At 55.3% G+C, this 27312-nt stretch overlaps 2 protein-coding genes across 3 annotated transcripts; both read left to right on the top strand.

The window, feature by feature from the left end:
- Positions 1-4055: 4055 nt before the first annotated feature.
- On the top strand, positions 4056-15545 carry WDR81 (WD repeat domain 81). Of its 2 annotated transcripts, none has more exons than XM_054166286.1 (11): positions 4056-4081; positions 5015-8584; positions 8870-8977; positions 9088-9278; positions 11654-11844; positions 12113-12278; positions 12453-12618; positions 12912-13610; positions 13773-13918; positions 14093-14269; positions 15188-15545. In XM_054166286.1, the coding sequence occupies exons 2-11, from the start codon at positions 5023-5025 to the stop codon at positions 15512-15514; spliced, it is 5733 nt and encodes a 1910-aa protein (XP_054022261.1). In that variant the 5' UTR covers positions 4056-4081; positions 5015-5022; the 3' UTR covers positions 15515-15545. The 2 variants fall into 2 exon arrangements, with proteins under 2 accessions (XP_054022261.1, XP_054022260.1); XM_054166285.1 differs by having other exon boundaries at positions 14090-14269.
- Positions 15546-17956: 2411 nt separating this feature from the next.
- Positions 17957-26291, top strand: SERPINF2 (serpin family F member 2). Its single transcript, XM_009903310.2, has 9 exons — positions 17957-18110; positions 19237-19300; positions 20026-20088; positions 21071-21488; positions 21766-21909; positions 22188-22391; positions 23164-23306; positions 24157-24361; positions 25212-26291. The coding sequence occupies exons 1-9, from the start codon at positions 18097-18099 to the stop codon at positions 25535-25537; spliced, it is 1581 nt and encodes a 526-aa protein (XP_009901612.2). The 5' UTR covers positions 17957-18096; the 3' UTR covers positions 25538-26291.
- The last annotated feature ends 1021 nt before the right edge of the window (positions 26292-27312 follow it).

Raw genomic sequence — 27312 nt, 5'->3', positions numbered from 1 at the left:
AATCCCCCAGCTGAGACTGTCTGGGGGTGGAGAGAAGTCTTCAGCTTGATTGGGCTCATCCTCAGCCCACAAATCCACAGGATGCTGCAGGCTGGCTTGTCCTGGTCACTTGGGTCACAGGTCCAGCTGCCATCCAAGGTCCCGGTGATGAGAGTGGCTACATTCAACAGTTCTTCAACTGGCAGCTTTAGTTACTAGAGAAGGACATAAAGCTTGCCACTGAAGAACTGCTGCTGGTTAGCCAGGAGCGAGGCAGCAGGGCAGCACCTGGGAAAGGAACACACACATCAGAGCCAGGGTAGAACCACACCGAGCTGAGACACCACCCACAGCAGCCACCCAGGCAGCAGAGCTGCTCCTCTCCCCCATCCCAGCACCAAGCTGCGATCCCTCGCCTCATCTTTCCCTCCTAGGAAGCTCCTCAGAGCGGAGATCCCGCAGGATCCTCACCTGTCACAGGGGCTCTAGACGCAGCTCCAACCTCAACTCTCCCCACCCCTCCCCTCTCCCGAAGCAGGTGGGGTATGTGAGCCCCAGCACCTGCTGCTGGCCCTAAAACCGTGTGTGGCAGGCAGAGACATCAAGGACATTTCTAGCAGAAAATAAAGATAAGACAACCTGGTCTGGCAGGGACCAGCGGGGAGGCCACGGCAGGTTACGGCATTCCCTGGCTGCTCACCTCGGGCAGCCGCACTGGCAGGGTCCCACCTGGCCAGGGGCCAGCAGCTGTCTGCCGGGGAAGACACTTTGGCAGGCGGCTGAGCCAGGCCAGCACCAGGGGGAATTTTGGGGAATGCAGCCTTCTTCTGTGTCATTTTGTCAGACATCAACCCCAGGGCCTGGTGTGGGATCCCCCTTCTTCCCCCTCCCCCTGGGATTAACCTTTTTCCTTTCTGCAGCCTCTTGGCTGCAGGGATCGAGTTCTGGGAACCCCCTGGGGATCTGGTCCCACTGAGCAGGGCACACAGACGGCCCCGGGAACCTCCCAGGCTGCTCAGCAGGGCAGCTGCCCTGCATCATCCTCCTGCCAGCGTCACCTCAAAGGCACTCGAGCTCCCGGCTGGCGCCGGGCCTTCTCGGGAGGGGGCTGGGGGGAGGCCGGAGTCCCGGTGGGTGTCGCGGCAGGGGGCTGCGGGAAGGCTGACGGTGCGGGGCCGGCGGCGGCAGCCGGGGAGCAGCAGCAGCAGCAGCGGCGGGGCCTGGCTGGGATGCCGAGCATTCCTGGCGTGCCGGGTACATCTGGTCCGGATTCCAGCGAGCGGGACCCGGCCCTGCTCCACCCCCGCCGGCCCGTGAATCAGCACCCGCCGCTGAGCCACCGGCCCCGTCAACACCGGGGGCCCTGCAGACACCGACGACTGACTAACAGGGGGAAATCTTGCCCGTAATACGGCTCTTTCCCACCTCTTTTAGGCACCGTCAGAACCCCCCAGGCACTGGGAAAGGCCCCGGTGGGACCTCGCCGCGCTAATAAAACCCGCTGAAGCCCCAGCTGGTGCTTCCCACCCGGTTTAACCGGGTCACCCCCTCCCCCCAACGTCTCCCCTCTCAGTAAAACCAATTCCTCCTTCTCCCCCTAAAGGAGACAGCTTCCCTCCACAGTAACGCTGGTCTCTTCGCTCCCCCCTGGACACCCCACCGACCTCCATGCCCCCTATGCTGCTTGGGATGCTCCGGTCCATGCCCACGGCCGGGAGCGGCCTCAGGTCAAAGTCTGCCCAGCCCGGTCTCAGAGTGAAGGTCACCCTCGGGGCGGCCACCGCCCGTCGCGAGGCGGCCTTGGCCACGGCCCCGCCCGCCCCGCCGGGACCCCCTCGAACGGGGACCGCGCCCCGGTCCTAACCCGCCCCCCCCACACCACCCCCGCTACTCCGCCCCGACGCCACCGGGGGCGAGGCCGCCTGGCTCAGGCAGCGCCCACGGAGCCCCGGGAGTATCATACAGAGGTAAGTACTCCCCCAACCCCATCACCACCCCATCCCGAGAAAAGGTGACCTTCCCCGGCGAGACTATAGGGCGCGGCGGGGCTGTTAAGCCCTTCGACACCCGGTGCGCCGGCGACCCCGTGCAGGGATTCGGCTGCCCTTAATGCACGCCCCAGCACAGCCCCATCAGACCCACCTGCGCGGCGCAGCCAAATGGCAACTGGCGGCGGCGGCAGTCGCGGCGGCGCTGCCGCCGCCGCCACCACCGACCCGGACCCGGTCCCGGTGCCGCTGCCTCCCCCCGCCGCCGCGCGCGCCGGCTCCCGTCTCGGATCAGCTGGCGGAGTCATGACGCAGCCACCCACCGGCCCCACCCCTGGCCAATCACCTCCCAGCACGGGCAGTGAGCGCCCCGCCCCCGCCGAACCCGCCCTCCGCTAAGATTGCTGCAGTCTCTCACCAATGGCCATCAAGCACAGCTCGCCGTTCGGCCAATAGAAAGGCAAAGCCGGTGCCTTGCCCTGCCCCCTCTGATGGAGGAGCACAGGGCCAACCGGCGGTTGCCTAGGAAACAGCTAGGCCCACCCCGCCGCGGGACATGCTGGGAGGTGTAGTGCAGAGCGGCGCTCCCGGCATGCCTCGCGTGCTGTGAGTTGGCATTTTCAAGAGGGTGAGGAGGCGGGGGGTCGAAGTGGGGGAAGGCGGCTCTTAAGAGGGCCGGCCCTGCTTGTGGGCTCATAGTGAGGCGCGGCGCTGTCGCGGAGCCGCCCTATCCGTCCCCGCCCGCCCTCGGGCGCCTCCGCCCGCGTCTTTCAGCGCCGGGGCCGATGACACAGCCCCGATTCCGAGAAGTTGCTCTAAGTCGGCAGCCAATCAGAAGTGAGCGCTCGCTGCGCGCACCAATCGGTGGGCGCGGAGGGAGGAGTCACGGGAACTCGGCTGACCCCGATGACTTGGCAGCGCCGCGCGATGACTGGACAACTTCTTTAAAGGGGCCGCGCCCGCCGCGCTCGACCCAGGACGGAGTCTGGGGCTCCGCAGGGCAGGGGCAGCCCGGACGGGCAAACCGGGGACCGGCAGGCAGCCACGGTGCTCCCGCTGCCGTCCCGGGTCCAGCGCGACGGGCGCAGCCCCTTCAAAGAAGTTGTCCAGAAGCTAAGTCGGTGTTCTGGGGGGGACAGGGAGAGTGTCGCCTCTGTGGGATCCCTTTAAGGACGTTTCCTGCCCTTCGCCCTAGTAACAGCTGATTGCAGCAGGCAGGGGGCGGGGAGCCAATGGGCTGCTTCCACGTCCCACCCACGTGACTCCCACGCGCTGTCGCCGCCGCCGCGCCATGCGGCGCGGCCCGGCGGGAGTCTCCTGCACCCTTAAAGGGACCGAGCGGGGTCCGGCCCCAGAGGGTATCTAGGCAGTCTTCTCTAAGGATAACGCCCCGGTCACCAGCCGCACGCTGGGCAGGAGAGCCCAGTCGTCACTCAGGCGCTGGCCGCAGGACCCAGCTCGGCTTACAACGACTAAAGCCAGGCAAAACCGGGGCCGCTCTGCCTCGGCCCCCGCAAACTTGCGAGGACTGCGCTGGGTCCCACGGAGAGGAAGGCAGGAGAGCCCCGGGGCAGAAGGGGCAGCCTGGCCCCACTGCCTTGCACCAGCCTGCCCCCCGGCACTCACCTGCTGCCGGTGGGGTCCGCCCGCCGCAGGGACCACTTTAAGGCCGGCTGCCTCGTCAGCGCGGCTCGCCCGACTCCAGCTGACAGCCCGGAGCGCCTTTGACGTCACGGTGACCTCAGCCAGGCGCGTCATGCCCCACTGTCTGCCCATCTATAGGCACCGCGCCCCGGCCTTGCGCAACAACCTCCCCGCTCCCTTCCTCCCTCGCACGCCGCACGCCCCGGTAGCCGCTGGAGGGAGCCCGGCCCTGCATACCGAGCGGGGCTCCTACCCCTGCTCCCTGCTGGGGCATCCCCTGGGGGCACCGGGCTCAGTGGGGTCTGTGTGTTGTGTCCCATTACTGTACTCCGCCCCCCCACTGCACACCCCGCACCCTCCGGGCACATGGCGGCGCGGCGGCCGCATGTGACCGCCGTCACCTGACCAACATGGCCGGGGCCCGCGCCGCCCCCGCCGCCGCCCGCCGCGGCTGAGCCCGCCGCCGCCAGGTAACGCGGGGCGTGGGCCGGGCGCTGCCGGGGCCCTGGGGCGGTGAGGGACTCTTCCCCCCGCGGGGTTGAGGGTGAGGGCCCCCAAAACGAATCCTCGGGCCGGTGGGACTCAACCTGGCTCTTCTTCCCGCTCCCAGCAGCCGGGCCCTGGGGCTTGGTCCCGGTCCCAGGGGCTGCCACTCCGGCCGTGACCTCTGGCTTGGTGCTTGGGAATGATCCTCGGTGATGGGCATGCTCCCGTGGGCATCTCCGGAGGCTGCTTGTGCCCCTGGACCTAGGATTGTAGAGGTGCCATCATATGATCACCTTGCCCAGCACTGGGGCTGCAGAGGACACATCATATCGTGTCCCTTGCAGCAGCTCTTGGGGCTTTGAAGGTCCCGTTATGTCCTCCCTAGCTACAGAGGTCCGATTGTGTACCCTATACTAGCCCCAGGGCAGTGGAGGTGCCGTCATGCCCCTTCTCCCTGATGCTGCAAAAGTCCCATTCCTCAGCATGGTCATATTGTGTCTCCCCACCACCTGCAGCAGTGCTATTATGTTTCTCTTGGCTGTGGAGATCCCCCAGCCTTGTGGCTGCAGAGTTCCTATCCTCTCCCTTTCCATGGCCCTGTGGCTGTGCAGGCCCCAGCATATCCCTCTTCCTGGCCCTGAGGGCTGTGGAGGTCCCACTGTGGCCCCCTTCCTGGGTGCAGAGGTTCCCATCTTGTCTTCGCCAACCGCAGCTGGTTCCTTATCACCCTCGCCCCACTCAATACAACATCTTTTGACCAGGCTCCTAAACCCAGTATTTTTTCACCCTGGGGTGATAATGGAGAAGTGAAACTTCCTACTGGTGCCTGTGCAGCCCGGGGATCTGGGGGAGGGCAAGGACAGTGTCACATTCATCTTCTCACTCTCGGGCTCTCTGGGCCACTTTTCTTCCAGCAGAAGCCAATATGGATGCCTTCCTCCAGAGCGTGGAGCAGGACCTGAACATTGACCACCGGCAGCTGGCTGCTGCTGCTGAGAGGACCCATGTCACTGCCTTCGTCCCGGTGAAATGGCTGGCGAGCCTCCGAGAGCGCCGGGTGCTGCCCAGCCTGTGCCCACGCCCGGAGGGGCTGAGCGACGTGGAGGTGAGGACGTTCCTGCAGCACTCTGTGCAGAAACTGCCTGCCGGCTGGACCCGGGTGGAGATCCACGGCTTGCGGAAGGACCGGTTGGCATACCTGCTGCGGGCGCAGCCCCCCACCTCCGACCAGCATAACGGCAGCCTGGAGACCCTGCACGGCTTCATGCAGAGCGTCGCCTCTCAGAACTACCGGAACCTCTGGTGTCAGGCTCACCGCCTCTACGTGCAGCCCTACCAGCACGCCCACGTGCCGCCCACCCTGCCCGCCCTGGATGTGCTGCGGGCTGCCCTGCAGAAAGCTTACGGCTGCCCTGTCCTTCAGGTGGGCAAGAGCGTGCCCAGTGCTTCCCCCGCCAAGGAAAGTGTGGCAGCCGCCAAGGGGGTTCCCTCCTGCCCCAACGTGCTGCAGGCAGAAGCTCTGCTGGAGTCAGCTGACATGCTGTACATCATCTACCCTTACGTGCAATATTGTTTGCATGACATTGTGACTTTCAGCCCGGCCAAGCTCACCAACAGCCACGCCAAAATCCTCTTCCTCCTCTTCCACGTGCTGCAGGCCATGAAGGCTTGTCACCAGGCGGGTCTGGCTTGTGGTGCCTTCTCCCTTCGGGATGTGGCGGTGGATGAGAAGCTGTGCAGCCGGCTCCGCGTCAACTTCAGAGACTATGAGGGACCAAAGAGAGAGGAAGCAAATCTGGAGGCTGGCCTGGAGCCAACGAGTGAGCAAAGCAGCGCTGGCGTGCGAGGGCAGGAGGCAAGGTGCACCGCCTGCCAGAAGGACCTCCGAGACCTGGTGTTGAAGTGGGTGCATGGGCAGGTCAGCAACTTTGACTACCTGATGCGTCTAAACAGTTTGGCCGGGAGGAGAATGGGAGACCCCAATTATCACCCAGTTCTTCCATGGGTGGTGGACTTCACTACCAAAAACGGCAAGTTCAGGGACCTACGGAAATCCAAGTTCCGACTCAACAAGGGAGACAAGCAGTTGGACTTCACCTATGAGATGACCAAACAGGCATTTGTTGCTGGTGGGTCTAGTGGGGAGCAGCTCCATGTCCCCCATCACATCTCTGATGTCCTTTCAGATATCACCTACTACGTGTACACGGCTCGGAGGACACCCAAGGCGGTGCTGTGCTGCCACGTGAGGTCCCAGTGGGAGCCCAACGAGTATCCAGCCAGCATGGAGCGCATGCAGAGCTGGACCCCAGATGAGTGCATCCCAGAGTTCTATACGGATCCCTCCATCTTCAGATCCATTCATCCAGACATGCCCGACCTGGATGTGCCTTCTTGGTGCAGCTCCTACGAAGAGTTCATTGAAGTCCACCGCATGCTGCTCGAGAGCCGGGAGGTGTCTCAGGACCTCCACCACTGGATTGATCTCACTTTTGGGTACAAGCTGCTGGGGAAGGATGCTGTCAAGGAGAAGAATGTCTGCCTTCATCTAGTAGACAACCACACGCATCTGACCACTTACGGGGTCGTGCAGCTCTTTGACCAGCCTCATCCCAGGCGCATGGTGGGACCTGCCTACACCCCTGCTGAAGCTCCAGCCATTGCCCAGCCTCTTCTCCAGAACATCCGGGAGACTGTCTTTGTGGAGGATATCCAAGGGCAGGTGATAGATGCAGTTAATGGTTTGGTCCTGGAGGCTACTCCCAGTGAAACCACCTGGTCTGGGGAGAAACCCATGGCTGGTGAAGATGATTTAGAGCAAGGCACAGAAGCCCTGGATTCAATTTCTGCTAGCAGTAGAGCTGCTGACCAGCCCTGTGCCACTGTGCCTTCAGCACAGCCCTCCTCCACCCTCCCTGCTTATGCTGCCGAAGGCAAAACCTCAGGTGTCCGACCTCTCCGTCGGAGCAAGCCAAGTGCTGTGGATCAGGCTGACATGAAAATCACTCTTCCTGAAGGCTTCAATCCACTGCAGGCCCTGGAAGAACTGGAGAAGCTGGATAATTTCTTGGTTAAAGGCCTAAGCAGTGAAATGCAGCTCCTGGAGCAGCCATGGGAAGAGTCACCCCTGGGTCTCTCAGACCTCTTCCAGAGGGACATGCAAGCTTTGGGCATTCTGATAGCTGAGATTGTATTTGCACCGAGGATTCGTCCTTCCAAGCCCGATGCATCCCTGTTGGAGCGGTTCCTGATGGTGCGCAATCTGTGTCGCTATTATCCCAAGGAGATCCCAGCCCCGCTCCAGCACGTGCTGCAGGTCCTGCTGCAGCTGAGAGTGCCAGTGGAGAAGCTTCTGAAGCCCAGGCTGGGCAAGGGCACAGTGCAGTTATTTGAATACAAACCCATCTCCCAGGGCCTCCCCCCACCCTGTCCCACACAGCTCCTCAGTCCCTTCAGCTCTATCGTCCCCTTCCCCACATACTTCCCAGCACTGCACAAATTCATTTTCACCTACCAGGCAAAGAAGATCGAGGATGAAGGCCAGGGCCGGGAACTTGTCTTCCAGCTGTGGCAGCAGCTTGAGGGGATCCTTTCTGAAATCACTCCTGAAGGTTTGGAGATTCTTCTGCCCTTCATATTGTCTCTGATGTCTGAGGAGAACACGGCTGTCTACGCAGCGTGGTATCTCTTTGAACCCATTGCTAAATCCCTAGGTCCAAAGAATGCCAATAAGTACTTGCTCAAGCCACTGATTGGAGCCTATGAGAACCCCTGCTACCGCCATGGCAGGTTCTACCTCTACACAGACTGCTTTGTGGCCCAGCTGATCGTGCGCTTGGGGCTGCAGTCCTTCCTCCTGAACCTGCTGCCGCACATCCTGCAGATTCTCGTTGGCATCGAGAGCTCGCGGGAGGAGAGCAAATCCCTCCTTGGCACGGCTGAAGATGATGAAAGTGGAGGGCAAAGCCCTGTATCATGTGTGTTTGGGGAGGAGATCAAAATGGATGTGGAGCACAGCTCTGCTGCTCTTGACCTCCTTGACTATACCTCTGGTGTCAGCTTCCATGACCAAGCCTTCCTGCCCGAGAGCGAGGACTTCCAGAGCGGCCTCTATGTCGGGGAGTCCCTGCAGCCTCAGGAGCAGGAATCGCTCAGCCTTGGGAGGCTGAGTGACAAGAGCAGTGCCAGTGAAGTGTCCCTGGGAGAGGACAGACCTGTGGATGGGGACTCTCAGAAGGACAAGAGCAGCTTGAAGTCGATGGACAGCAGCCAGGACCTGAAACAGAGTGAGGACTCTGAGGAGGAGGAAGAGGAGCATGAGGAAGAGGAGCATGATGATGCTGCAGTTGTTGCAGAGCTGGCAGTGGCTGTGGATGCTGGTGCTTCTGTGGATGTCACCCTGGCTGACGACAGCAGTGAGCCAGAGGATGGAGAGGGAGAGGAGCTGCCAGATCACTGCGATGACAAAGAGCAGACAATACTCCTGGGTAAGACCCTGCTAGCATTGAGCCTTTCTGCTGAGCATGGCAAACACTTAGTAAAAAGCAGTGAGTGGGAAAAGGGGCAAGAAGCGAGTGCAGATTTGGGGGTGTCCATGGTCCCAGCTTGGGGACAGCAACAAGAGCAGTGTAAGAGGCCAGGCCTCTACTGAAGTGTATAGATCTGAGACCCAGGAAGCTGCTGGTGGGGCAGGCAGGGTCTGGGCAGCAGCAGGGTGATAGCTAATCTGCACCGTGCCGGGCTCTGTCCTTGCAGCTGGTTTTGTTTTGCAGACACAGCCTGTAAGATGGTGAGGTGGCTCTCAGCCAAGCTGGGCCCTACCGTTACATCCCGCTTCATCGCCAGGACCCTGCTCCGTCTGCTCACCTCCTGCTACGTTGGTAATGTCTGCTCCTCCTTGGACCCCGGGGTCCCGGGGTGGGCTGTGCCCCAAACCACTTGGTTTGGGTTTAGCCCTCCTGCTTCAGCTCATGATGTTGTCTCCGGGCAGGCCCTACCAGGCAGCAGTTTGTACCGAGCAATGATGAGAACAGTCCCCTGAGTACAGGAAATATCTACCAGAAGCGGCCGGTGCTGGGAGATCAGGTGTCCAAGCCTGTGCTGGCCTGCCTGCTGCATGTGGCATACCTGTATGGAGAGCCTGTCCTCACCTACCAGTACCTGCCCTACATCAGCTACCTGGTTTGTATTTGTTGCCTTTTCTCCTCTTCTTGTGTGTGCTGGGGGTGGCAGCTCTGTCCAGGCACAGGAGGAGGATCACCGAATGTTAGGAGCTGGAAGGGACCTTGAAAGATCATCTAGTCCAAAGCCCCTGCCAGAGCAGGATCACCTAGAGCAGATCACATAGAATGCATCCAGGCAGGTCTTGAATATCTCCAAAGAGGGAGACTCCACAACCACCCTGGGCAGCCTGGTGCAGGATGCACAGTAAATAGCCCAGCCTCACCAGGAGAGCCTCCTGCGTCAAAATTTGTGCTTGGCCGAGCTCCATTTGGGCCAGTGTGGGCTGAGCAGCTTTGGCTGCATTGGTTCTCTGGAGGGGCTGTGCTGATACAGCCAGAAGTGGCACCTTCAGAGCTCTCATGAGCTCCAGACTGCTCCCAGTGAAGCACACAGCTGCATTTGTGGGCTTCGCTCTGTAGCGAGCCTTGGCCACCGTGGATCTGCACGGGGCTGCTGCAGCTCCTCCTGCACCATTTCAGCTGGGGGTTTTCCCTATCAGACCTATCACTGGTGTGGGTGAAAGCAGACAAAAAGCTTTTCTTTTGCTTTGCTGGGCCAAGTGTGCTGAAAGAGAGCTGGCATCAGGGTGGGATTGTGATAATGGGCAGGTGGAGCAGCTTGGGCTGCTGGGGCATTGCTGGAGGAGCAAGGAGTTTTGAGAGGTCTGTGTGGGTAGATAGGGGATGAATTAGGGAGAGGCTAAAGTTTTTTCAACTGTATGCAACCTGACCCGACTTAACAAACTTCTCAGCTTGAAACAGCAAGAAGAAAAGGTGTGTGATGCAGCTTGGTGGAGCAAACAGGTTTTCATGTGTATAAAAAACACCCCCCCCAACCAACCAAAACCATGGTGTTGAATGTTTAAAACAGACTTCTTCTTCTTTTTTCATATTGCTCCTTTGTTTTTTAGTGGCTGCAAACACTTGGGCTATGGATTCCTGGTTAAATGGAAAACTTCAATAGCTTTCTTTTTTTTTTTTTCCCTTCTTTGATAATTTAGACCTAGAGGAAAAGAGGCCACAGCTGTTCATTTAAAGAAAACAAAAAGGCATTGTCAGTTTTTCCAGCCTTGAAGGGGGAGATTTTTCAGCAAGACCATTCTCCACCCAGTTGTAATCATAGCTCCAGCTGTTCTGCTTTGCTTTACTAAACTTACTGCTTGGGGGTGCTGGGGGGGATTAATACCCCTGCGACCAGCATCTGGCAGCCTGATATTAAAAGCAGTGAAAACTCGCAGGTCACAGATAGGATAAAGTCAATCCTTCCTGCAGGATTTGGCAGAGTGGGTATTTTGTGAGAGGAAAGGCCTCTGTGATGAGCTGGAAGATGGCAGGTGTACAAGAAATATAGCAGAGACTGGGAATTGTTTGTGGGTTTTATTGGCTCTCTTTTCCCTGGGTGTCTGATTTGTCTGGGAGTTAGGAAATAGGACAATCTAGAAAGAAATCTTTTAGTGTTGCTGCTGATCTTGTTAACTCTTTGGCTTTGCTCTAACCAGCTTTGGAGCACTGTCAGCAAGAAAAGGATGCGCCTCATGCTGTTATTAGCTGCTGGATTTCTAGAAGTCAGCAGCAGGTTTGCTCATCATTTGTGCTTGGTTATTTATTAAGCTGGGAAGAGGGGAGATTTAAAGTGGATATTAAGAAGAAATTCTTTACAGCAAGAGGGGTGAGACACTGGAACAGGTTGCACAGGGAGGTTGTGGATGCCCCCTCTCTGGAGGTGTTCAAGGCCAGGTTGGATGGGGCCTTGAGCAACCTGGGCTGGTGGAAGCTTTCCTGGAACATGTCCCTGCCTGTGGCAGGGTGTTGGAACTAGATAATCTCTAAGGTTCCTTCTAACCCAAACCTTTCTGTGATTCTATTTCATGCAAGGACTGTTCCCCTGCAGTCTGTGCATCCAGGCTCAGTGTGGCATGGATTGAAGACCCTGATTCTTGCTTTTAGTGCCCTGTGTAATAGGTTTTCCCTCTTCCTGGGCTGGCAAATGATGCTTGGGGATATCCAGGCTGGTGATAGTCTGAGCCAGTCTGAGGTTGTCTCTCTCCCCTCTTGAGTCTTTCCAGCTGTGGAAGCATCCTGCAGGGAGATGCCCTTCAAAGGGTGCCTGTGAGCTTGGGGATGTTGTACCCCATTCTCTCCAGGTTCCTCTCTTGTGGTCACATCTGTCCATCCATTTTCAGGCTCACCCCTTGAGCACAAGACAGCAGTCACTGTCGAGATTGAGTGCTCAAGTCGGTCCTGCAGGGGCTGTGACCAGCACTACCATGCTGGGTTTTGAAGCTGAGCTTGATGGTGTGCTGCTGGGGTGGCACTGAAGGACTCCTCTTGCAGGTGGCACCCAGCAGTGGGGCCAGCGGTGGCCGGCTGAACAGCCGGAAGGAGGCAGGGCTCCTGGCTGCTGTGACCCTGACTCAGAAGATGGTGGTGTGTCTCTCTGATGCCACACTGATGGACATACTCCCCAAGATCAGCCAAGAGGTGCTGCTCCCAGTGCTGGGCTTCCTCACTTCGCCGAGCATCGGGTAAGCGTCGCAGCCTGCTGTGCCTGCAGCTGGGACTGGCATGACTCATCCAGGGGTTTGGAAATGATTCTGTGAGGGCCTTAATGCTCCTGGGGTTGTGGGGCTGCTCTTGCCCTCACGTGCACCTCCTTGCCCTGGTACACAGCATGCACGTAGAGCATGTGGCGTGGGAGAGCTTCTGATGACACAGACAAGGCAGGAAGCACGAAGCAGAGGAGGGGAAAAAGGGATCTGTGGAGGGCAAGCTGGTAATGGTTGTCCTCTCCAGTTTCCCCAGTGGTGCCCAGGCCCGTACTGTCCTCTGTGTAAAGACAATCAGTCTGATTGCCTTGATCTGCCTGCGGATTGGGCAGGAGATGGTGCAGCAGCATTTGAGCGACACGGTGAGAAACTTCTTTGGGGCCTTCTCACTGCTGCAGGAGCTGCAAGACCAGGTCAGTGATGTGGTCCTCCTGCCATCCCCCAGTACCCAGCTGCATGAATGTGGTGGGCATACCTGCATGCACCAGTACTGGTGTCAGCAGCAGCCAGCCTAGGCTGTGTTTGTGTAATGAATGATGTGGTGAGGGCATCTGATCTTCAGTATCTTCCTGTTTGCTCTTGTCCAGGGCTTGACAGCAGAGACACTGAGCACCTCTGAGGTGCCGCTGATGGAGGTGCCCCTTTCGGATGGGAAGCTGCTGGCCCTGGATCCATCCATGCTGATGGAGTTACAGAAGGTGTTTAACCCTGAGATGGCCTACATCACCTACATCCCCTTTTCCTGCTTGCTAGGTATGGCTTGGCCACCATCTCCTAGGATTTGTGAGAGCTCCATGCTTTCCACACACATCCGGGACCTGAACTCAGGAGGAGTCAGAGGGCATGCTGGGGGAACCCCACAGCTTGGTCTGCTTGTTGGGTCAAGAGCCCATTGGGCTTCAGGCTGCTTTGGCTGGGAGCAGCTTGTGGCTGGCTTGTGAGGGATGTTGTGTTCTCAGCTCTGTGCTGACCCTTGTTCTGTTGTTGATGGTGGAGGGTGGTGATGGGGAAATTCCTTGCCTTGAAGCCATCTTCTCTTTCTTCAGGTGACGTTATCCGGACGGTTGTGCCCAACCACTCGCTGGTTGAGAAGTTGGCCAGCCTCTACCTGGAGAATGTGAACCCCAAGAGCCTGCAGGCCGTTAGCCTGGAGCAGACACCAAGCGCAGCGTGCTCAGACCAAGATATGCGAGGGACTGAGCCCTTCTCTAGCCCCCAGGAGGACAGTCACTCCGGCACTTTTGGGAGCGTGCTGGTGGGGAACCGCATCCAGGTCCCTGTGGACACACAGCGTGAGGGTCTTGGCTTACTTCGCCTCAGTGCTGGCACTGATGGCTTTATCCCCAGCTCATCCAGCGAGGAGAACACCCTGAAGCAGGACCTCCCTCGCAGCACCCACATGTTGTGTGGGAACTGGCTGGCCTACTGGCAGTATGAGATCGGGGTGAGCCAGCACGACCCCCGCTTCCACTTCCACCAGATCAAGCTGCAGAGTTTCTCAGGGCATTCGGGGGCCATCAAGTGTGTGGCACCACTGGGCAGCGAGGACTTCTTCATCAGCGGCAGCAAGGACAAAACCGTCCGGCTGTGGCCCCTGTACAACTACGGGGACGGCACGGGCGAGGTGCCCCCGCGCTTCACCTACGCCGAGCACAAGAAGTCTGTGTTCTATGTCGGCCAGCTGGAGGCACCGCAGCACGTGGTGAGCTGTGATGGGACTGTGCACATCTGGGACCAGTTCACGGGTAAGAGGGACAAGGGTGAGGGCTGCCTCCAGTCTCTAAAGACAGAGAGAGGCCATACTGAGTTTTGATGGCCCTTGTTAAACAACCAGTGCAGAACTGGAGGTTTGCTGCCTACCTTCTCTCTACACCTCCAGCTGTAACCTCTCTGTCACGCTTTCACAGGCAAACTTCTCCGCACTTTCGATGAGCTAGACAGCAAAGTCCCCATCACAGCTGTGGCCACCATGCCACCTCCCTACCACAGCATCTCAGTGGCCAGTGCAGACTCTGTGCTGCGGTTCATTGATCACAGGAAGCCGGGACTACAGGTAGGGAGTCCAGAGCTCTGTGAGCCACCCTCCTCCATCCCTGTGGTCCGTGCTCTGATCGTGGCTGTCCCAAAGCCAGCTCTGCTGACTCCGTGAAAGCCAGCTGGGCCTTGTCCCCTGAACGCTGGGTCCCCTAGGCCTGTGTGGCCACAGAGCTGGTCTGTCTTGCAGCAGGAGTTCCGGCTGGGCAGCGGGGTGAGCGCGGGGCTGATCCGCTGCCTGGCCGTCAGCCCCAGCGGGCGCAGCGTCGTCGCCGGCTTCTCCTCTGGCTTCATCGTGCTGCTGGACACCAGGACAGGACTCATCATGCGGGGGTGGCCTGCCCATGAGGGGGACATCCTGCAGATCAAGGTGAGAGGTTCAGCTGGGATCAGGCTGCTCCGTTTCTGAGGTTGTGTTGAGCATCCTCCCTCCTTCTGGCACGTGCTGCTTGGCAGGGTTTGTCTGCTCCATCCTCTGGGCCTTCGTCCATCTCCTGCTGTGTCCCTAAGAGGCTGCTTAAGCTGTCCTGCCCCATGGTTAGTGCTGTGGGGGACTGTTTTGGTCCAGCCTGTGCTGAATAGAGATCAGCCCTCCCAGATGTCAGTCCCTGCTGAGCTGCTCTGTGGCAGGGGCACGGAGGAGACACATCTCCTGTGAGGCAGTGGATGTGTCACTTTCTCCACAGGGCTCCCAGCCCCTCTGGGAGAGTGTCACTCTAATGAGTAACTCTTGTCCATATTTACCCTCAGGGAGCAGTGTTGGAGCTCCAATGTCCTCGACCCAAACGCAGGTTAAACAAAGTTCAGTGGTGTGGGTTGTTTACCCTCTCACTGCCTCTGCTAATAAGCACCTCCAGGCTCCTACCCTCAGCAGTGTTTTCTGCTGTGAGACAGCCTCCCAATTCCTCTTCCTGAGAAGCAAAATAATCTGGCAGCTGGAGAGGGAGACTGCATGATGATCTCCTTACCCACTGCAGTAGTAACAGATGATAAATCAGTTGTGCTGAGTATCAGGACGTTGGTGAGACGAGGCACAGCCCATCTCTTGGATGATAGTGCTAGAGAAGGTTGCCAGCTACCAGAGAGTTCTATAGCTTCCAGTGTCCACCTGGATGCTTTGTTACTGCTGCTCAGTACCATCAGCTGCCTGGAAACAGCTGGGACTGTCCCAAGGCATTGGACTGGGACTGTTGGATTGTTGGCAGTTACCTGCTGATTTCATTTGCAGGGTGGGCCTGGGAAGTTGCCCTGCAGCAGTGTTGGCTCACTGGCCTTTCCTCTCCTGCAGGCTGCAGAGGGCAACGTGCTAATCAGCTCCTCTTCAGACCATTCCCTGACTGTCTGGAAGGAACTGGAGCAGAAACCTTTGCACCATTACAAATCTGCATCTGAACCCATCCACGCCTTCGACCTCTATGGCAACGAAGTGGTCACTGGCACTGTGGCCAACAAGATTGGTGTCTACTCCATGCTGGAGTCCTCAGCTCTGCCCATCAGCACAACCAAACTGAGCTCAGAGAATTTCCGGGGTACGCTGACCAGCCTGGCAGTGCTGCCCACGAAATGCCATCTCCTGCTGGGCTCAGACAACGGAGTCATTCGCCTCCTGGCTTAGTCACCCCTGGCCCCAGGAGCTGGTGGCTGTTCAGCAGCCGGTGGCTGCTGAAAGCCAGCAGCAGCACTTGTGGAGGAGGCAGAGTTAGATGTTTCTGAACAGAGGATGCAGGGAGGAGGTGTACTTCACGGTGAGCACTTGGTAAAGCATCTCTAACCTCTTTCTGTATCTTTAAAAAGAAAAAAGCCATAACTGAGAAACCTCCACTGCTGCTGGGAGAAACACTGGGCATTGTAGGTCACTGTCACCCCTGCAGAGAGGCCCGGAGCGTTCCGTACCGTGTGTGCCTGATCCCCAGGGGACTGTGAGCTGCCCTCCAGAGTAATATGGACCACAGGTATCCTTCCTCCTTCAGCTGAGGGGCAAGAGGTGCCCCTTGAGAAGAACACAACAGTATAGCTACTGCCACCTGCACATACCCTTCACTTCCACTCCTGAACCACTGAGCAGTCTTACTAGGATAGCATAGGACGGGCCAGGGAACTGCTGCCTTTGGAGCTGTGTGGTGCCAGACATCTCCTCCTCCTGTGCTCTGTCTTCAAAGACCAGAGAATGTTCTCTGTTAGCTTTAGGTTCTGCTGGCTGAGTGAGCCTGTATGGGAGGAGGAGAGGTTAAGCAGAGCACTTCTGCTGCCTTACTGGCTCCAGGGCAAAGACTGGAATGGAGGTCAGCCAAGGCACAAACCCCATCTGCTCCACCAGTTCATTTAGGAATGGGCTGCTGCAGAGGGACAGTTTGGGATGGGAATGTGATCCTCTAGGGAGCCCAGAACTAGATGCTTCCATGAGGATTTTGACTTCTAGAGCACTAGGGTAGGGATGGACTGTTGTTACTGGTTCCTGCCCCAGCAGCACTGCATGCTGTGATGAAGGGGTGAGGAATGCCCTTTTCTTTTAGTGTTTCTCGAGAAGTCCTCTTAATCCTCCCCCTTGTCCTGGTCAGACTCCTGGGGAAGACAGGACAGCAAAAAGGTGCTCAGTTTTGTCCCCTCCTACCCTCGTAGGGTGACAGCTGGGACAGTTGGGAAGCACGATCCATCATGGTCTCCTGATCTCCCCTTTGGGACAGCACCATCTGTTCCAGCCCCAAAGGTGAGGATTGTGTTCTTTGACCTAGCAGCAGGAGCAGTTGCCTCACTTCTGTTGCAGCCTTTTTCCCATACATCCTGCAGCCTAATCAGAGCCAGTATCAGGGGAGCGGGAAGCTCTTATCTTGGGCAGAGGAGGAGCCTTCTGTGAGTTGTCCTGGGAGGGCAATGGGCTTTCATCCAGCTGCTGGTTCATCTGAGCCACCTGCAGCTGGGAAGGCTGCCCTCTGCTTCCAGGGAGGATGGGGAGGTGAGCAGTTGGCCCTTGCTATCTTTCCCTACCCAAGGGGAGCTCTCAGTCCCGTGTTGCCTATTAACCATTTGCAATAGATGTAAATATTTACTTCTAATAAACTCTTTGAAAGAGATGCAGAGATGAGTGTGTGGAGAAGCTGTGGGCTGGATGGGGCCCCTGGGTGGTGCAGGGCTGGCTGTGGCTCTGCATTCAGCCCCCTCTTGTGTTCCTGGCTGAGCTGGAGGAGGGATGCTGGGAAGATGCCGTGCATGTACAGTGGGACTCTGCTGCACAGGGACTTGGATCTGCTTTCTAAGGGGAGATAAGTCCCCATGATACAGCAGCATGTCCCAAAGTAGAGCCTGGTTGCAGAGCTCAGACTTTTCTGTACTTCATTGTCTGGGGTGAGTTTGAGAACCAAGAGCTGCTGCAAGGAATGGATGACTTGAAGTGCTGCAGTCCTGTTGTCATTCCCCACTGCTCCTTGGCACTGAGGACATGGACAGAGCAGGGAAGGGTCACCCTTGTTTGTTCATGACACACAACCACACAGGAGAGGACTGCTGGAGTTCTGCCCTTCCCTGAGACTCTTCCTCTGTGCCACAGCAGTATCCATGCCATGAAGCCCAGCACTGGGGCCAACCCCCACTGCAGAGCTCTGGTGTGTGCTGTGCCCCCAGGGAGGTACCAGCTGCTCTTGGCTCAGCCCAGCCTGAGCATCACTGCCTCTTGCTTGGGTACATGGCCCCGGGGCCTTGAGCACCAGCCATCTGTTAAAACTGGTGCCTTGTGCTTGCTGCAGAAGCAGCTGGGACACTGGGAGTAAGTATCTGGGAGTTTCTGCAAAGAAAATTGCCAAGGCAGAGAGAGCCCCATGGCAATAAATACCCAGCCCCATATTTTCACTGACGGTCATGAATAAAAGATTGCATTTCCAGCACGGGGAGTACATGGAAAGCAGAACCACTGCTAGGGACAACTGACTTTTGGACAGAGTGCTCTGGATCTGGTAAACTCACTGTTAAAGTTGTCTTGAGGGTCTAGCAGCCCAAAGTGTGTCCTCATCCCCAAAATGTGCCACAAATTCATTCTTGCTCTGCAAACAAACATTTAACTGGATGCTGCAGGTCAATATTTGCCTGACAGATTCTCAGATGGGGTGGTGCTGAAGGTCACTGTTGGTGGGTAGGAGAGAGGGGCTGGACAAAAAGCTGTTTGCCCCACACAGGGCCAAAGCAGGTGCCAGCTCCCATGTGGACATGAACCACCCCAGGTAAGTGGCAAACAAAGGAGCTGACAGTAAATGGGGGCTCCTCCAGTAAACAGTTATTGTCTTCCTGGCAAAGCAGGGGTGAAGTTGGCAGAGGGTTAAAGGACAGGCACCACCAGGGAGGAAAGGGGTATTGAGGATTTTATGTGGCTGCAGGATTTGGGGTGAAGGAGGAAGGAGAATGAAACTGCCTCAAGTTTTGTTTCTTCTGCTTGGCAACTGAGGTCTCAGCCCAGCAGTTTCAGGTGAAAGCAAGGACTGCTTGGGGAGTGGAAGCAGCCCCAGGAATTAAGTGCATGGCAGCTGTGCCATAGGCTGGGCTTTGGCATGGAGGTTTTTGTTAAGAGAAAAGAGGTGTTATTTCTGTTTGAAAGGGGGGTGGGAGGGTGGGGGGGCAGGGAATGGCTGGGTGAAGCAGTGGCCAGGGAATTGGAGAGGTTTTATCTATGGCCTTAGAAGCCCTGCTCCTGCTGCCCCATACAGGAACCGGACTGTGGGGGGTGGGACAGGCTGGGTTTGCCAGCAAAGGGGGAAGGTGAGTGCTGGGAAGGGGAGGATTTTCTGCTCCAGGAAATATTGCTGAGGAACTGCTCTGGTATTTCATCTTCTCCCTGCAAAATCCCTCCCGGACAGCACTTGCTGAGTGCCCGCAGCCCCGCCGAGGCAGGTTGGTGTCTCCGAGAGCCCAGGCCACAGCTGAGGATGCTGTGCCCGTACCTCGGTGTTTTGCATGGGAGAGGAGCAGAGGCTTTTGTCTTCTTCCAGAGACACAGTGTGTGCAGGACTGATGGAGGAAATACCACTTGCAAGCCAGAGAAATGGGGGCAGTGGGGTCAGAAATGCAGGATCCAAGCAGGGGAGCGTCATGTAGGAGCCTGGCTGTGGTTACAGCTCTGCTCTGGTGTGGGTTCCTGTGCCTCTCTGATTTCGCTGCCTTGGCATTGGACCCAGGAGCCCTGAGTTGTTTCTTTGCAGCATTGTTCATCTCCCTATTGCTTTCTGCAAGCTCCTGAGCCAACCTGTTTGGCCAGGTTGATAATTTTCTCCCTGTAGACCTGAAGAGGCTCAGCTCCCTGCTGCCAGGCAGCTGGAAATAACCTCTCTCTCTCGGCTGGTCCTTCTGTTCCAGAAATATGGTGTCTCTCTGGGCTCTGCGGCTCCTCTGCCTATCTGCTCTGCACAGTCACCTAAGGGTAAGTTGCTTTCCTCCAGCCATGGTGGGGGCCTCTGTGGTATGAGTACAGCCAACAAAGGGCAAGGGGAGCGAGGGGGACCTCCTGCACCAAACCGTGGGGCGGGGGACGTCCTGCCTGAGAAGCCCTGGAAGGCAGAGTGGTGGAGGACACTGCTTCTCTGTGTCCCAGCACAGCAAGGTTCCTCAGCTTTACCCCAGCTAACAGAGCTGTGGATATTCTCATTATTCAAGTGGATTTCTGTAGAAAACCTTTGGAAACTTGGCCTCAGCTGTGTGTGGTGCCCATGGCCTTCAGGGGTTAACAGAAGGTGTTCAATAACAGCTTTTTTTTTCCCCCTTCTTCTTCCTTTCCTCCATTTTAAATCTGGATCCCTGTCAGATGAGAGATTGCAAAACCACACAGCTGCCTCCCTAGAGGAAACATTATTTTGTACCATTCTGGCATGGTCCCTTTCTACACAAATCCAACATTTGGAGCCTCTCCCAGCTCCTGCTCACTTCCACCTCACCATGGTGGACACCACTGCCTCTGGGTCTAGATCCTCGAGTCCTTCCTGTGCTGTAGCCACACAGGGACTGCTACAGCCAGGCTGCTGTCAGGCTCTGACATGGCCCCATGGGAATGTGTTAGGAGTGGGGGCAGAAGAGACTGACTCTGGAGATCCAGAAGAAATGATTTGGGAGCTGACTTGGTTTCTTTGTTGGTTCTTCCCCTACCTGCAGTTCTCCCCAGCACAGGCAATTGAGCAAAAACGTCTCTTCTTGGACAGAGATGGGAAGCTGAAGGTAAGCAATGCCTGGTTCCACCCAAGGAGACTATAGTTAGGCTGTGGTATTTGCCATGGTTTTCCAGTTTGTCCTGAGATAGGATGAGTCCAGCACCAGTGCAATGTGAAGGTCTGTCCCTGGGCAGGCTTCCCTCCCCACCTCACCCAGGGCTGCTGCTCCTTCATGTTGGAAGCTCCAGCCTAAATATCTGGGCAGCATATGGAGTAAACATCAGTAGCTGCTGTGTGGAGAGGCTGGCAAGGGGATTACTTAATTTCTGATTGATAAGGGAAGATGAGGAAAAGAAGCTATGAGTGGGACAGGGAGAACAACCCACTGAGCCTGGCTCTGGCAGAGCAGCTCTCCTGCACTAGGGGAATGTCATCCGGATGCTGGTGGGAACAGAGAGATCTGAGGCTACAAGCATGTTTTTAAGACCATGCAAATGTGAGGCCAGCAGTGCTACAGGCTAAAGCTTAGAGAACTGGAAGATGGAAGGGAAAAGGGATGGAGCAGAACAGACAAGTTGAGACAGACGCCTGGAGGAGGATTTGAGCCAAAATGGATGAAGGCTGTGACAGCAGCAGAGGTGCTGACCGAGGCATGAGGCACATTGGCAGCCCTAAAATATGACAGAGGAGGTGGTGAAATCAAGGCTGAGGATGATGGAGCTATAAACGTTGACGGCACAGGACATGTGCTGAGCAGGTGGGGGTTCCTGTTGGACTCATTTGCCTGGGGCAGGCCCTGAGAGCAAGTGGAGGGTAAACCACTGCAAGACCCTCACCCAAGTCCCTTTTCCCAGGGTACAAGACCTGTTTTCCATACTCACTGAGGTGCTTTTAACCTCAGGGTTAAAAGGCAAATTGAAGTGAATACAGCACCAGAGCAGAGAAGCTGGAGAGTTTCCTCAGCTCATGCAGGTGTGCAGTAAAACCCATGGGGGAAGATGGTGCCATGTTCCTGCTTTCCCTGTGCTCTCCTTCCTGTTTCTCCCCAGGACCTGAAAGGTGATGGAGATGTAGAGTCTGCTCTGCTGGGAGCCATCCCACCTGTGCCAAATCCAGAGCTGGCCCAGGTCACCCAGGACAACTTCCAGGGGTTTGATGGGCCCATGTTACCCTTCCCTACCACCCTGCCAGGCACAGGGAATGACTGGAACCCAGATGATGCAGTCCTAGCTGGGACTGTGGGCTGTGATGATCAGCAACCATTTGGGGAATTTTTTTCCTCTGAAGAGGAAGGAGAGGCTGAAGATAACAGCTGTGAGATGACTTCGAAGAAGAGCCAGAGGCTAGCAGATGGCTTGATGAGATTCAGCATCGATCTCCTGAGAGAGGTCCAGCTGGAGTCCAACAGCACCAACGTGATCCTCTCACCCCTCGGCATCGCCCTCGCCCTGTCTCACCTGGCACTGGGTAACTCCTTAGTCACAGAAGCACCGTTTCCTGCCCTTCCCTGTTCCCCCTCCTGGAGGCACTAGGAACCAACCTGCTAAAGGCAAAGATTCACTACGGCACCTTCCACTTAACCTTACTCCTGCAGCTTCCCTTAGGCACAATTGCAACTGAAGCCGCCCTCCCTGGCCCTGCTCTCAGGTTTCCCCAGCCTCTTTTGTAAAGCACAGACTGTTTCCAGCAGGAGGCAGCTATTATATGGCCGTGAACAGAACAGGAATTTGACTTTGCTTTTTAGGAGCAGCAAATGAAACCGAGAAGCACTTGCTGGAGGTGATGCATCTGGAGTCGGTGCCCTGTCTCCACCACATGCTGGGCACCCTTCGTAGCAGGCTCACAGGATCCACCCTCAGCCTTGCCTCACGTCTGTACCTGCAGAAAGGTGAGAGCTGGCACCTCCCTGGAGCTGGCACCTCGCTGGTGCTGGCACCTCCCTGGTCCTGGCACCTCCCTGGTCCTGGCACCTCCCTGGTGCCAGCTGGAGATGCGGTGTCCATGCTGGTGTAGGATAAGGCTCTCAGTGACAGAGTGATGGAAACACACTGCCATGCTGGGAGAGCTCTCCTAGGGAGTGTCCTGCCACTGCCTGAGCCACTGGGTAGATTTTAAATTTTTTTTCAGTGTCTGATGGTTTAATGTAGAATTCTTCCCCTCTGCCAGGATTTGAGGTCAAAGAGAAGTTCTTGGAGGATTCAGAGAAATTCTATGGAGCAAAGCCCGTGACCCTTTCTGGGATCAGTAAGGATGACCTCATAGCCATAAACAAGTGGGTAAAGGAAGCAACTAATGGGCAAATACCCACATTCCTGCAGCAGCTCCCTGCAAACACAGTGATGCTCTTGCTCAATGCAATCCATTTCCATGGTGAGCTCCACAGGCTTTACTTTTCATGAGGAACAGTTAGAGATCTACTCATTTTCTCCTCCAAGCAATGGCATCTCCTTTCCTCACTTCCTGCTACTCAATCTGCTTGTTCTTGTACATCTGCTGTTCCTCTTGCTTAGATTTCTTTGCAGTAATGATTCCCAACTGTTTCATATGTGCTAAAATTGTTCCTGGGCAAGCAGAGCCAGAACCTGCAGTATTTTTTGCCTCCTGGTTCAGCAGCCACCTTTGTTCATCTTAAGCAGGTCACACGCAACTCACTACACACCAACCATAGAGCTCAAAGGCAGCTACAGCACAGTGGTCAGGCACATCTTCCTCTTTCAATTCCCCAAGGGTTGTGCATCAAAACACAGATCAAGCACTTCCAGTGTAAAACTGCAGCCGTTTTAGCTAGGTCTTGGAGCAGGGTTTCACCCTACACAGCACAAAGGCAGTACTCTTCATTTTCAAAGCACAAACATCCATTACCTTTATCTTCACAGCCTTCAGTAATCTCCCACTCTGAGGCAGGAGGATTAAACCTTGTTCTTTTTGTTATTCCAAAGGCCTTCTCTGGAAGATAAGAGCTTCCTGCCTGTTAAGGCTTTTCCAGCCTTGGTACTGATTTCTCTATGCTGTATTTCTACTTGCCTGGTCACTATCTGCCCTGCTGGAGCACTCATGATAGGAGAAGCAGTGTTAGCCAGGCAGTTTCTGATTTCCTGCTCAAATGTAACTTTGTTAATATCTAACATTTTTATTTTGGTAGGGTTTTGGAGGAATCAGTTTGATGCCAGCTTGACTGGGCCAGATGTCTTCCACCTTAACGATGATTTCGTAGTCCCAGTCGAGATGATGAAAGCCCAGAAGTACTCCTTGAGCTGGTTTACACTGGAGTCCCAGGACATTCAGGTGGGGCTCTATTAGGAGCACTGCAAGCATTTGACTGGAATTTCCTCTTGCTATTGCATTTCACTGGCTGCAACTATTCTCTTGAAATAAAATCTTTCAACAGGAACAGAACACACACACACACACAAAATTAATAAGCATCCTTTGCCCTTGCTTTTAGCAAGAATGTTGAAGCTTTACTCTCAATCTTCAGCAAAAAAACCCCACAGAGATGCTCAGCCTAAGTGGAAATTAATGGAGTTGTAAAGCCCTGAGTTAAAGATAAGTAAGGAAATAGGGAAAGGAATTCTCTCAGTGCACTGTTGGAGCCCTTCAGACTTCAGCTACTGCCAGAGGGGGTGCAAAGCAGAACAAGAGGACACAGTCTCAAGCTGTGCCAGGGGAAGTTGAGGCTCGAGGTGAGGAGAAAGTTCTTCCCAGAAAGAGTAATTGGCCATTGGGATGTGCTGCCCAGGGAGGTGGTGGAGTCCCTGTCCCTGGAGGAGTTCAAAAAAGGATTGGATGTGGCACTTGGAGCCATGGTTTAGTTGTCAGGAGGTGTTAGGTATTAGGTAATAGGTTTGGACTTGATGATCTCTGAGGTCTTTTCCAACCTGCTTGATTCTATGATTCTGTGAATGTGGGCTTCCATTTTGCCATGTGTTCAACTTCCACCAGTCAGTGGCTAAGAACTGAAATTTAATGCTGCCATTCCAACAAGCTGTCTCAGCTCCCTCCTTCCCACCAGGCTCTTTTCATCCCACAGCTAGATTGGCTCTGTAGTCCAACTAGAAAAAGACTACATCGAATGCATCACTTTCTAGACTGACTTTCCTCTGCCATAAATGCTTTTGGTTGGTTTTATTTCCAGGTGGCCAAGTTCCCCTTTAAGAGTAACATGAGTTTTGTGGTCATTGTACCAAACCAGTACACTTGGAATACCCTTCATGTGCTGGAGAACTTCCCTTACAAACAACTATGCAGGCTTTTTCCCAGAGAGGTACCCACCACAGTGAAGATCCCCAAGATAAAACTGGACTACCAGCTGGAACTCAACAAGGTTCTCAGTCAAATGGGTAAGGCCTCTATCAGGATTTGCACCGAGTAAGTGAAGCTGATCCCTCTCCATGGCATCTGCTCACTGACACTAAAAACTGCCACCCTTGTTTCTAAAGCTGTGCCTCACAGCTTGCTCCAGATAACATCCAAACTCTCCTCTCTCTCACTTCTCTCCTCCTCCTTACTCTTTGCCTGCCTAGCACCAAATGTTTTGCTCCAACAAGATGATACTACCGAGAAGGCAGCGTTCACAGCTCCTCACAGACTTTACAAGATTCTTCCTATCCCCCCTTTTTTGAAGCCAAGACCAACTTCTTCCCATGCATCAGCCTTCAGCTTTTCACTCTGCTGTTTAACATGGTGTCCAGGACACGGAAATTGCCAGCAGAGAGAAGGCAGATCACAAAACCTGGAGCTGACAGCTTACAGAAATAAACCACCACACACTGCATTTCCAGCTGAGAATAAATTAAGAGTTCACTTTGGTTTGCAGAATTGCTTAAGAAAAAAACAACAACTAAAAATCTCTGTAAAAGGCTTTCCAGCCTAGCGAGAAAGAACCTTCATGCTTGGTGCTGCTTCTTAAGGAAGGCTTTGGGTACTTCTGCTGCTATTCTAAAAGGAGCGGACAAAGCTTGTGAACACCCTTCTGGTTTTGGCACCCTCAGCTCTTCACACAGAGAAGGAGTGGGGAACCTGGCTGGGTTGCAGCTTTTGTTTCTGCTGCCTGCCAGTTCTCCAGTCCTCATGATGGACAACACACATGGCAACAGATTAGGGAATTGCTTGCTTTGGGCAGCTTTGAGAAAAAAATCAGAGCTGGTGGCACCAACTGGGAAAGGTTAACTTAGTCTCATTTCTCTGTAGGCCTCCAGGAGCTCTTCACAAGCCCAGATCTTCAGAAGATCACAGAAGAGCCTCTCCTTGTCTCCAGCATACAGCATCAGTCTACCTTGGCGCTTAAGGAAGATGGGGTGGAAGCATCTGCTGCTACCAGTGTTGCGATTTCACGCTCAGTCTCTGCCTTCAGCCTCGACCGCCCCTTTGTCTTCATTATCTTTGAAGATCAAACAGGCATCCCCCTTTTCATAGGCAGTGTTCAGAACCCCAACCCCAGTGCTGCTCCCCAGCTAAAGGACCCATGGGACTCACGTGAAGCAGCAGATGTCAATGAGCACCCCATGCCCAAATAAGACAGGAGCAGAGCCTAAGTGTTCTGGGACTGCTACCTGACCCTTTGGACCAGCTAAGAGAGGCCTCCAGTCCTTGAGGACCTTTCTCTGAGCCAGAGGAGGCAATCTCTTGCTGTTTTCCTTTACAGATCCCTAGAGACCAGTCCTGGGATAGCCCATTCTATCCTTGATGAGCTTCTCCAGGCTGAGGTTCCCCTCTGTTGAACCTGAGTATCTTGCTCTGCCTGGATTTCTCTTCCAGGGCTCTCAGTCCCGGGAGACTTCCATGTCCCCAGACTCTTATTAGAGTCTTCATTAAGCTCTTATTAGAGTCCCCTGTAGCCTGGAATCATCATTAGCATCTGGCAGCTTGGACAACAGCCAGAGCTATTAATGTGGCTCTTCCTTCCGCAGTTCCTGTGAACGTCTCCCTCAGAGTGTTCCTCTGCAAACCGTCTGTACCCACCTAGAAAATGACCTCTAGCTCATCTAGACTGCTAACACTTGTCTTCTCTAGGATGCATCACAGTTATTTCCAGGCACAGGCTCTTTCCAAGATTCCATTTTCCCACTCCTTGCCTTTTGGGATCTGAAGGGGGAAGGTCTGCAGTGGGAAACCCCTTTGGATGCTTATCTCCAGCCCTTTTCCAGGGAAACTGGGTTCTTGGGTGAGGTTAGATTTTTCAGGACATGTTTTGTAAAGTGTTTTTTAGTAATTTTTATGTTGGCAGAACAATAAAGAGGAAAGCAGAATGTATTTGCTTAGTGTTGCATTGAAAGACCCAACAGAGAAAGGGAAAAGGGCACAGGACTTGAGTAACTGCAAAGACTTGGGGGGGAGGAAAAAGGTCTGGGCGTGACAGATGAAAAGAGAAGGCCTCCTGCAAAGCTGTTGGCTGCACCTCATCATCAAGGACCACAGGGGCTGAGAGATGTCAAGACTGTCCAAGGATGGAGCCAACTAAGCTTTGGGCATCCCAGCTGCAGGGTGTGCAGAGAACACTCACTGGGTCATAGCTGGCTTTGGGAAATGGGCACAGCTCCTTGCATTGGGGCATGAGCTGGGTGGCAGAGGGACAGGAGGGAGTTTTGCCTGTGAGCAGCAATGCCACAATAAGCAGGGATGTGAGAGTCTCTAACCTTGCTCTTGGGCAAAATCTGACCACTGATGGTATCTACTAGGAGGTTCAAAGGTGCTGACTTGGCAACTGCTACCTCTAATTTGTTCTAGTCAGACACTCCTGGCTCCACAACACAATGCTATGGATGGCTGGGACAGGTTCCAGGGGAAGGAGGGGCAGATTTTGACACCTGTAGCTGTTTTGGGCCTCTTGTGGCAAAAGGCAACATCTCTTCAGCTTCTCTTTCATCTGAGATGGGCACAGCTCCCTGGGTCCATGTTCTGAGGTAGCAATGCACATCTGAAACAAGCTACAGTGAAAAATATTTAGGAACCCCTGAGCCCCTCCAAGCCATCCTGCCACTTAAAACTGTTAGTCTAACTCACCATAGCCTACCACACTGCAGCTATTTCTGCACCAAACAACTGCTGTCCATAGTGGATTCTGCTCCTGAGCTCCCTCAGCTTCTGGGTAAGAAGGATGGTGCTCTGTCTGTGTGAAGTAGCAGTTAGGGAGCACCGGGGCCATCCTCCTGGCAGTGCTCTCCTGGCTCGGGAAGTCTGCCTTCCCTCAGAGGAAGGAGCAGAATGCTTCTGGGAGCCTCCGTCCCTGAATAGTCTGCACCATCTGCTGGAATCAGAGGAGGACTGACTCACTAACCATGAATTTTGGGGA

Source organism: Dryobates pubescens, chromosome 13 (genome assembly GCF_014839835.1).
Source record: "Dryobates pubescens isolate bDryPub1 chromosome 13, bDryPub1.pri, whole genome shotgun sequence".
Classification (NCBI taxonomy): domain Eukaryota; kingdom Metazoa; phylum Chordata; class Aves; order Piciformes; family Picidae; genus Dryobates; species Dryobates pubescens.
This window is presented reverse-complemented; position numbering and strand designations above follow the sequence as displayed.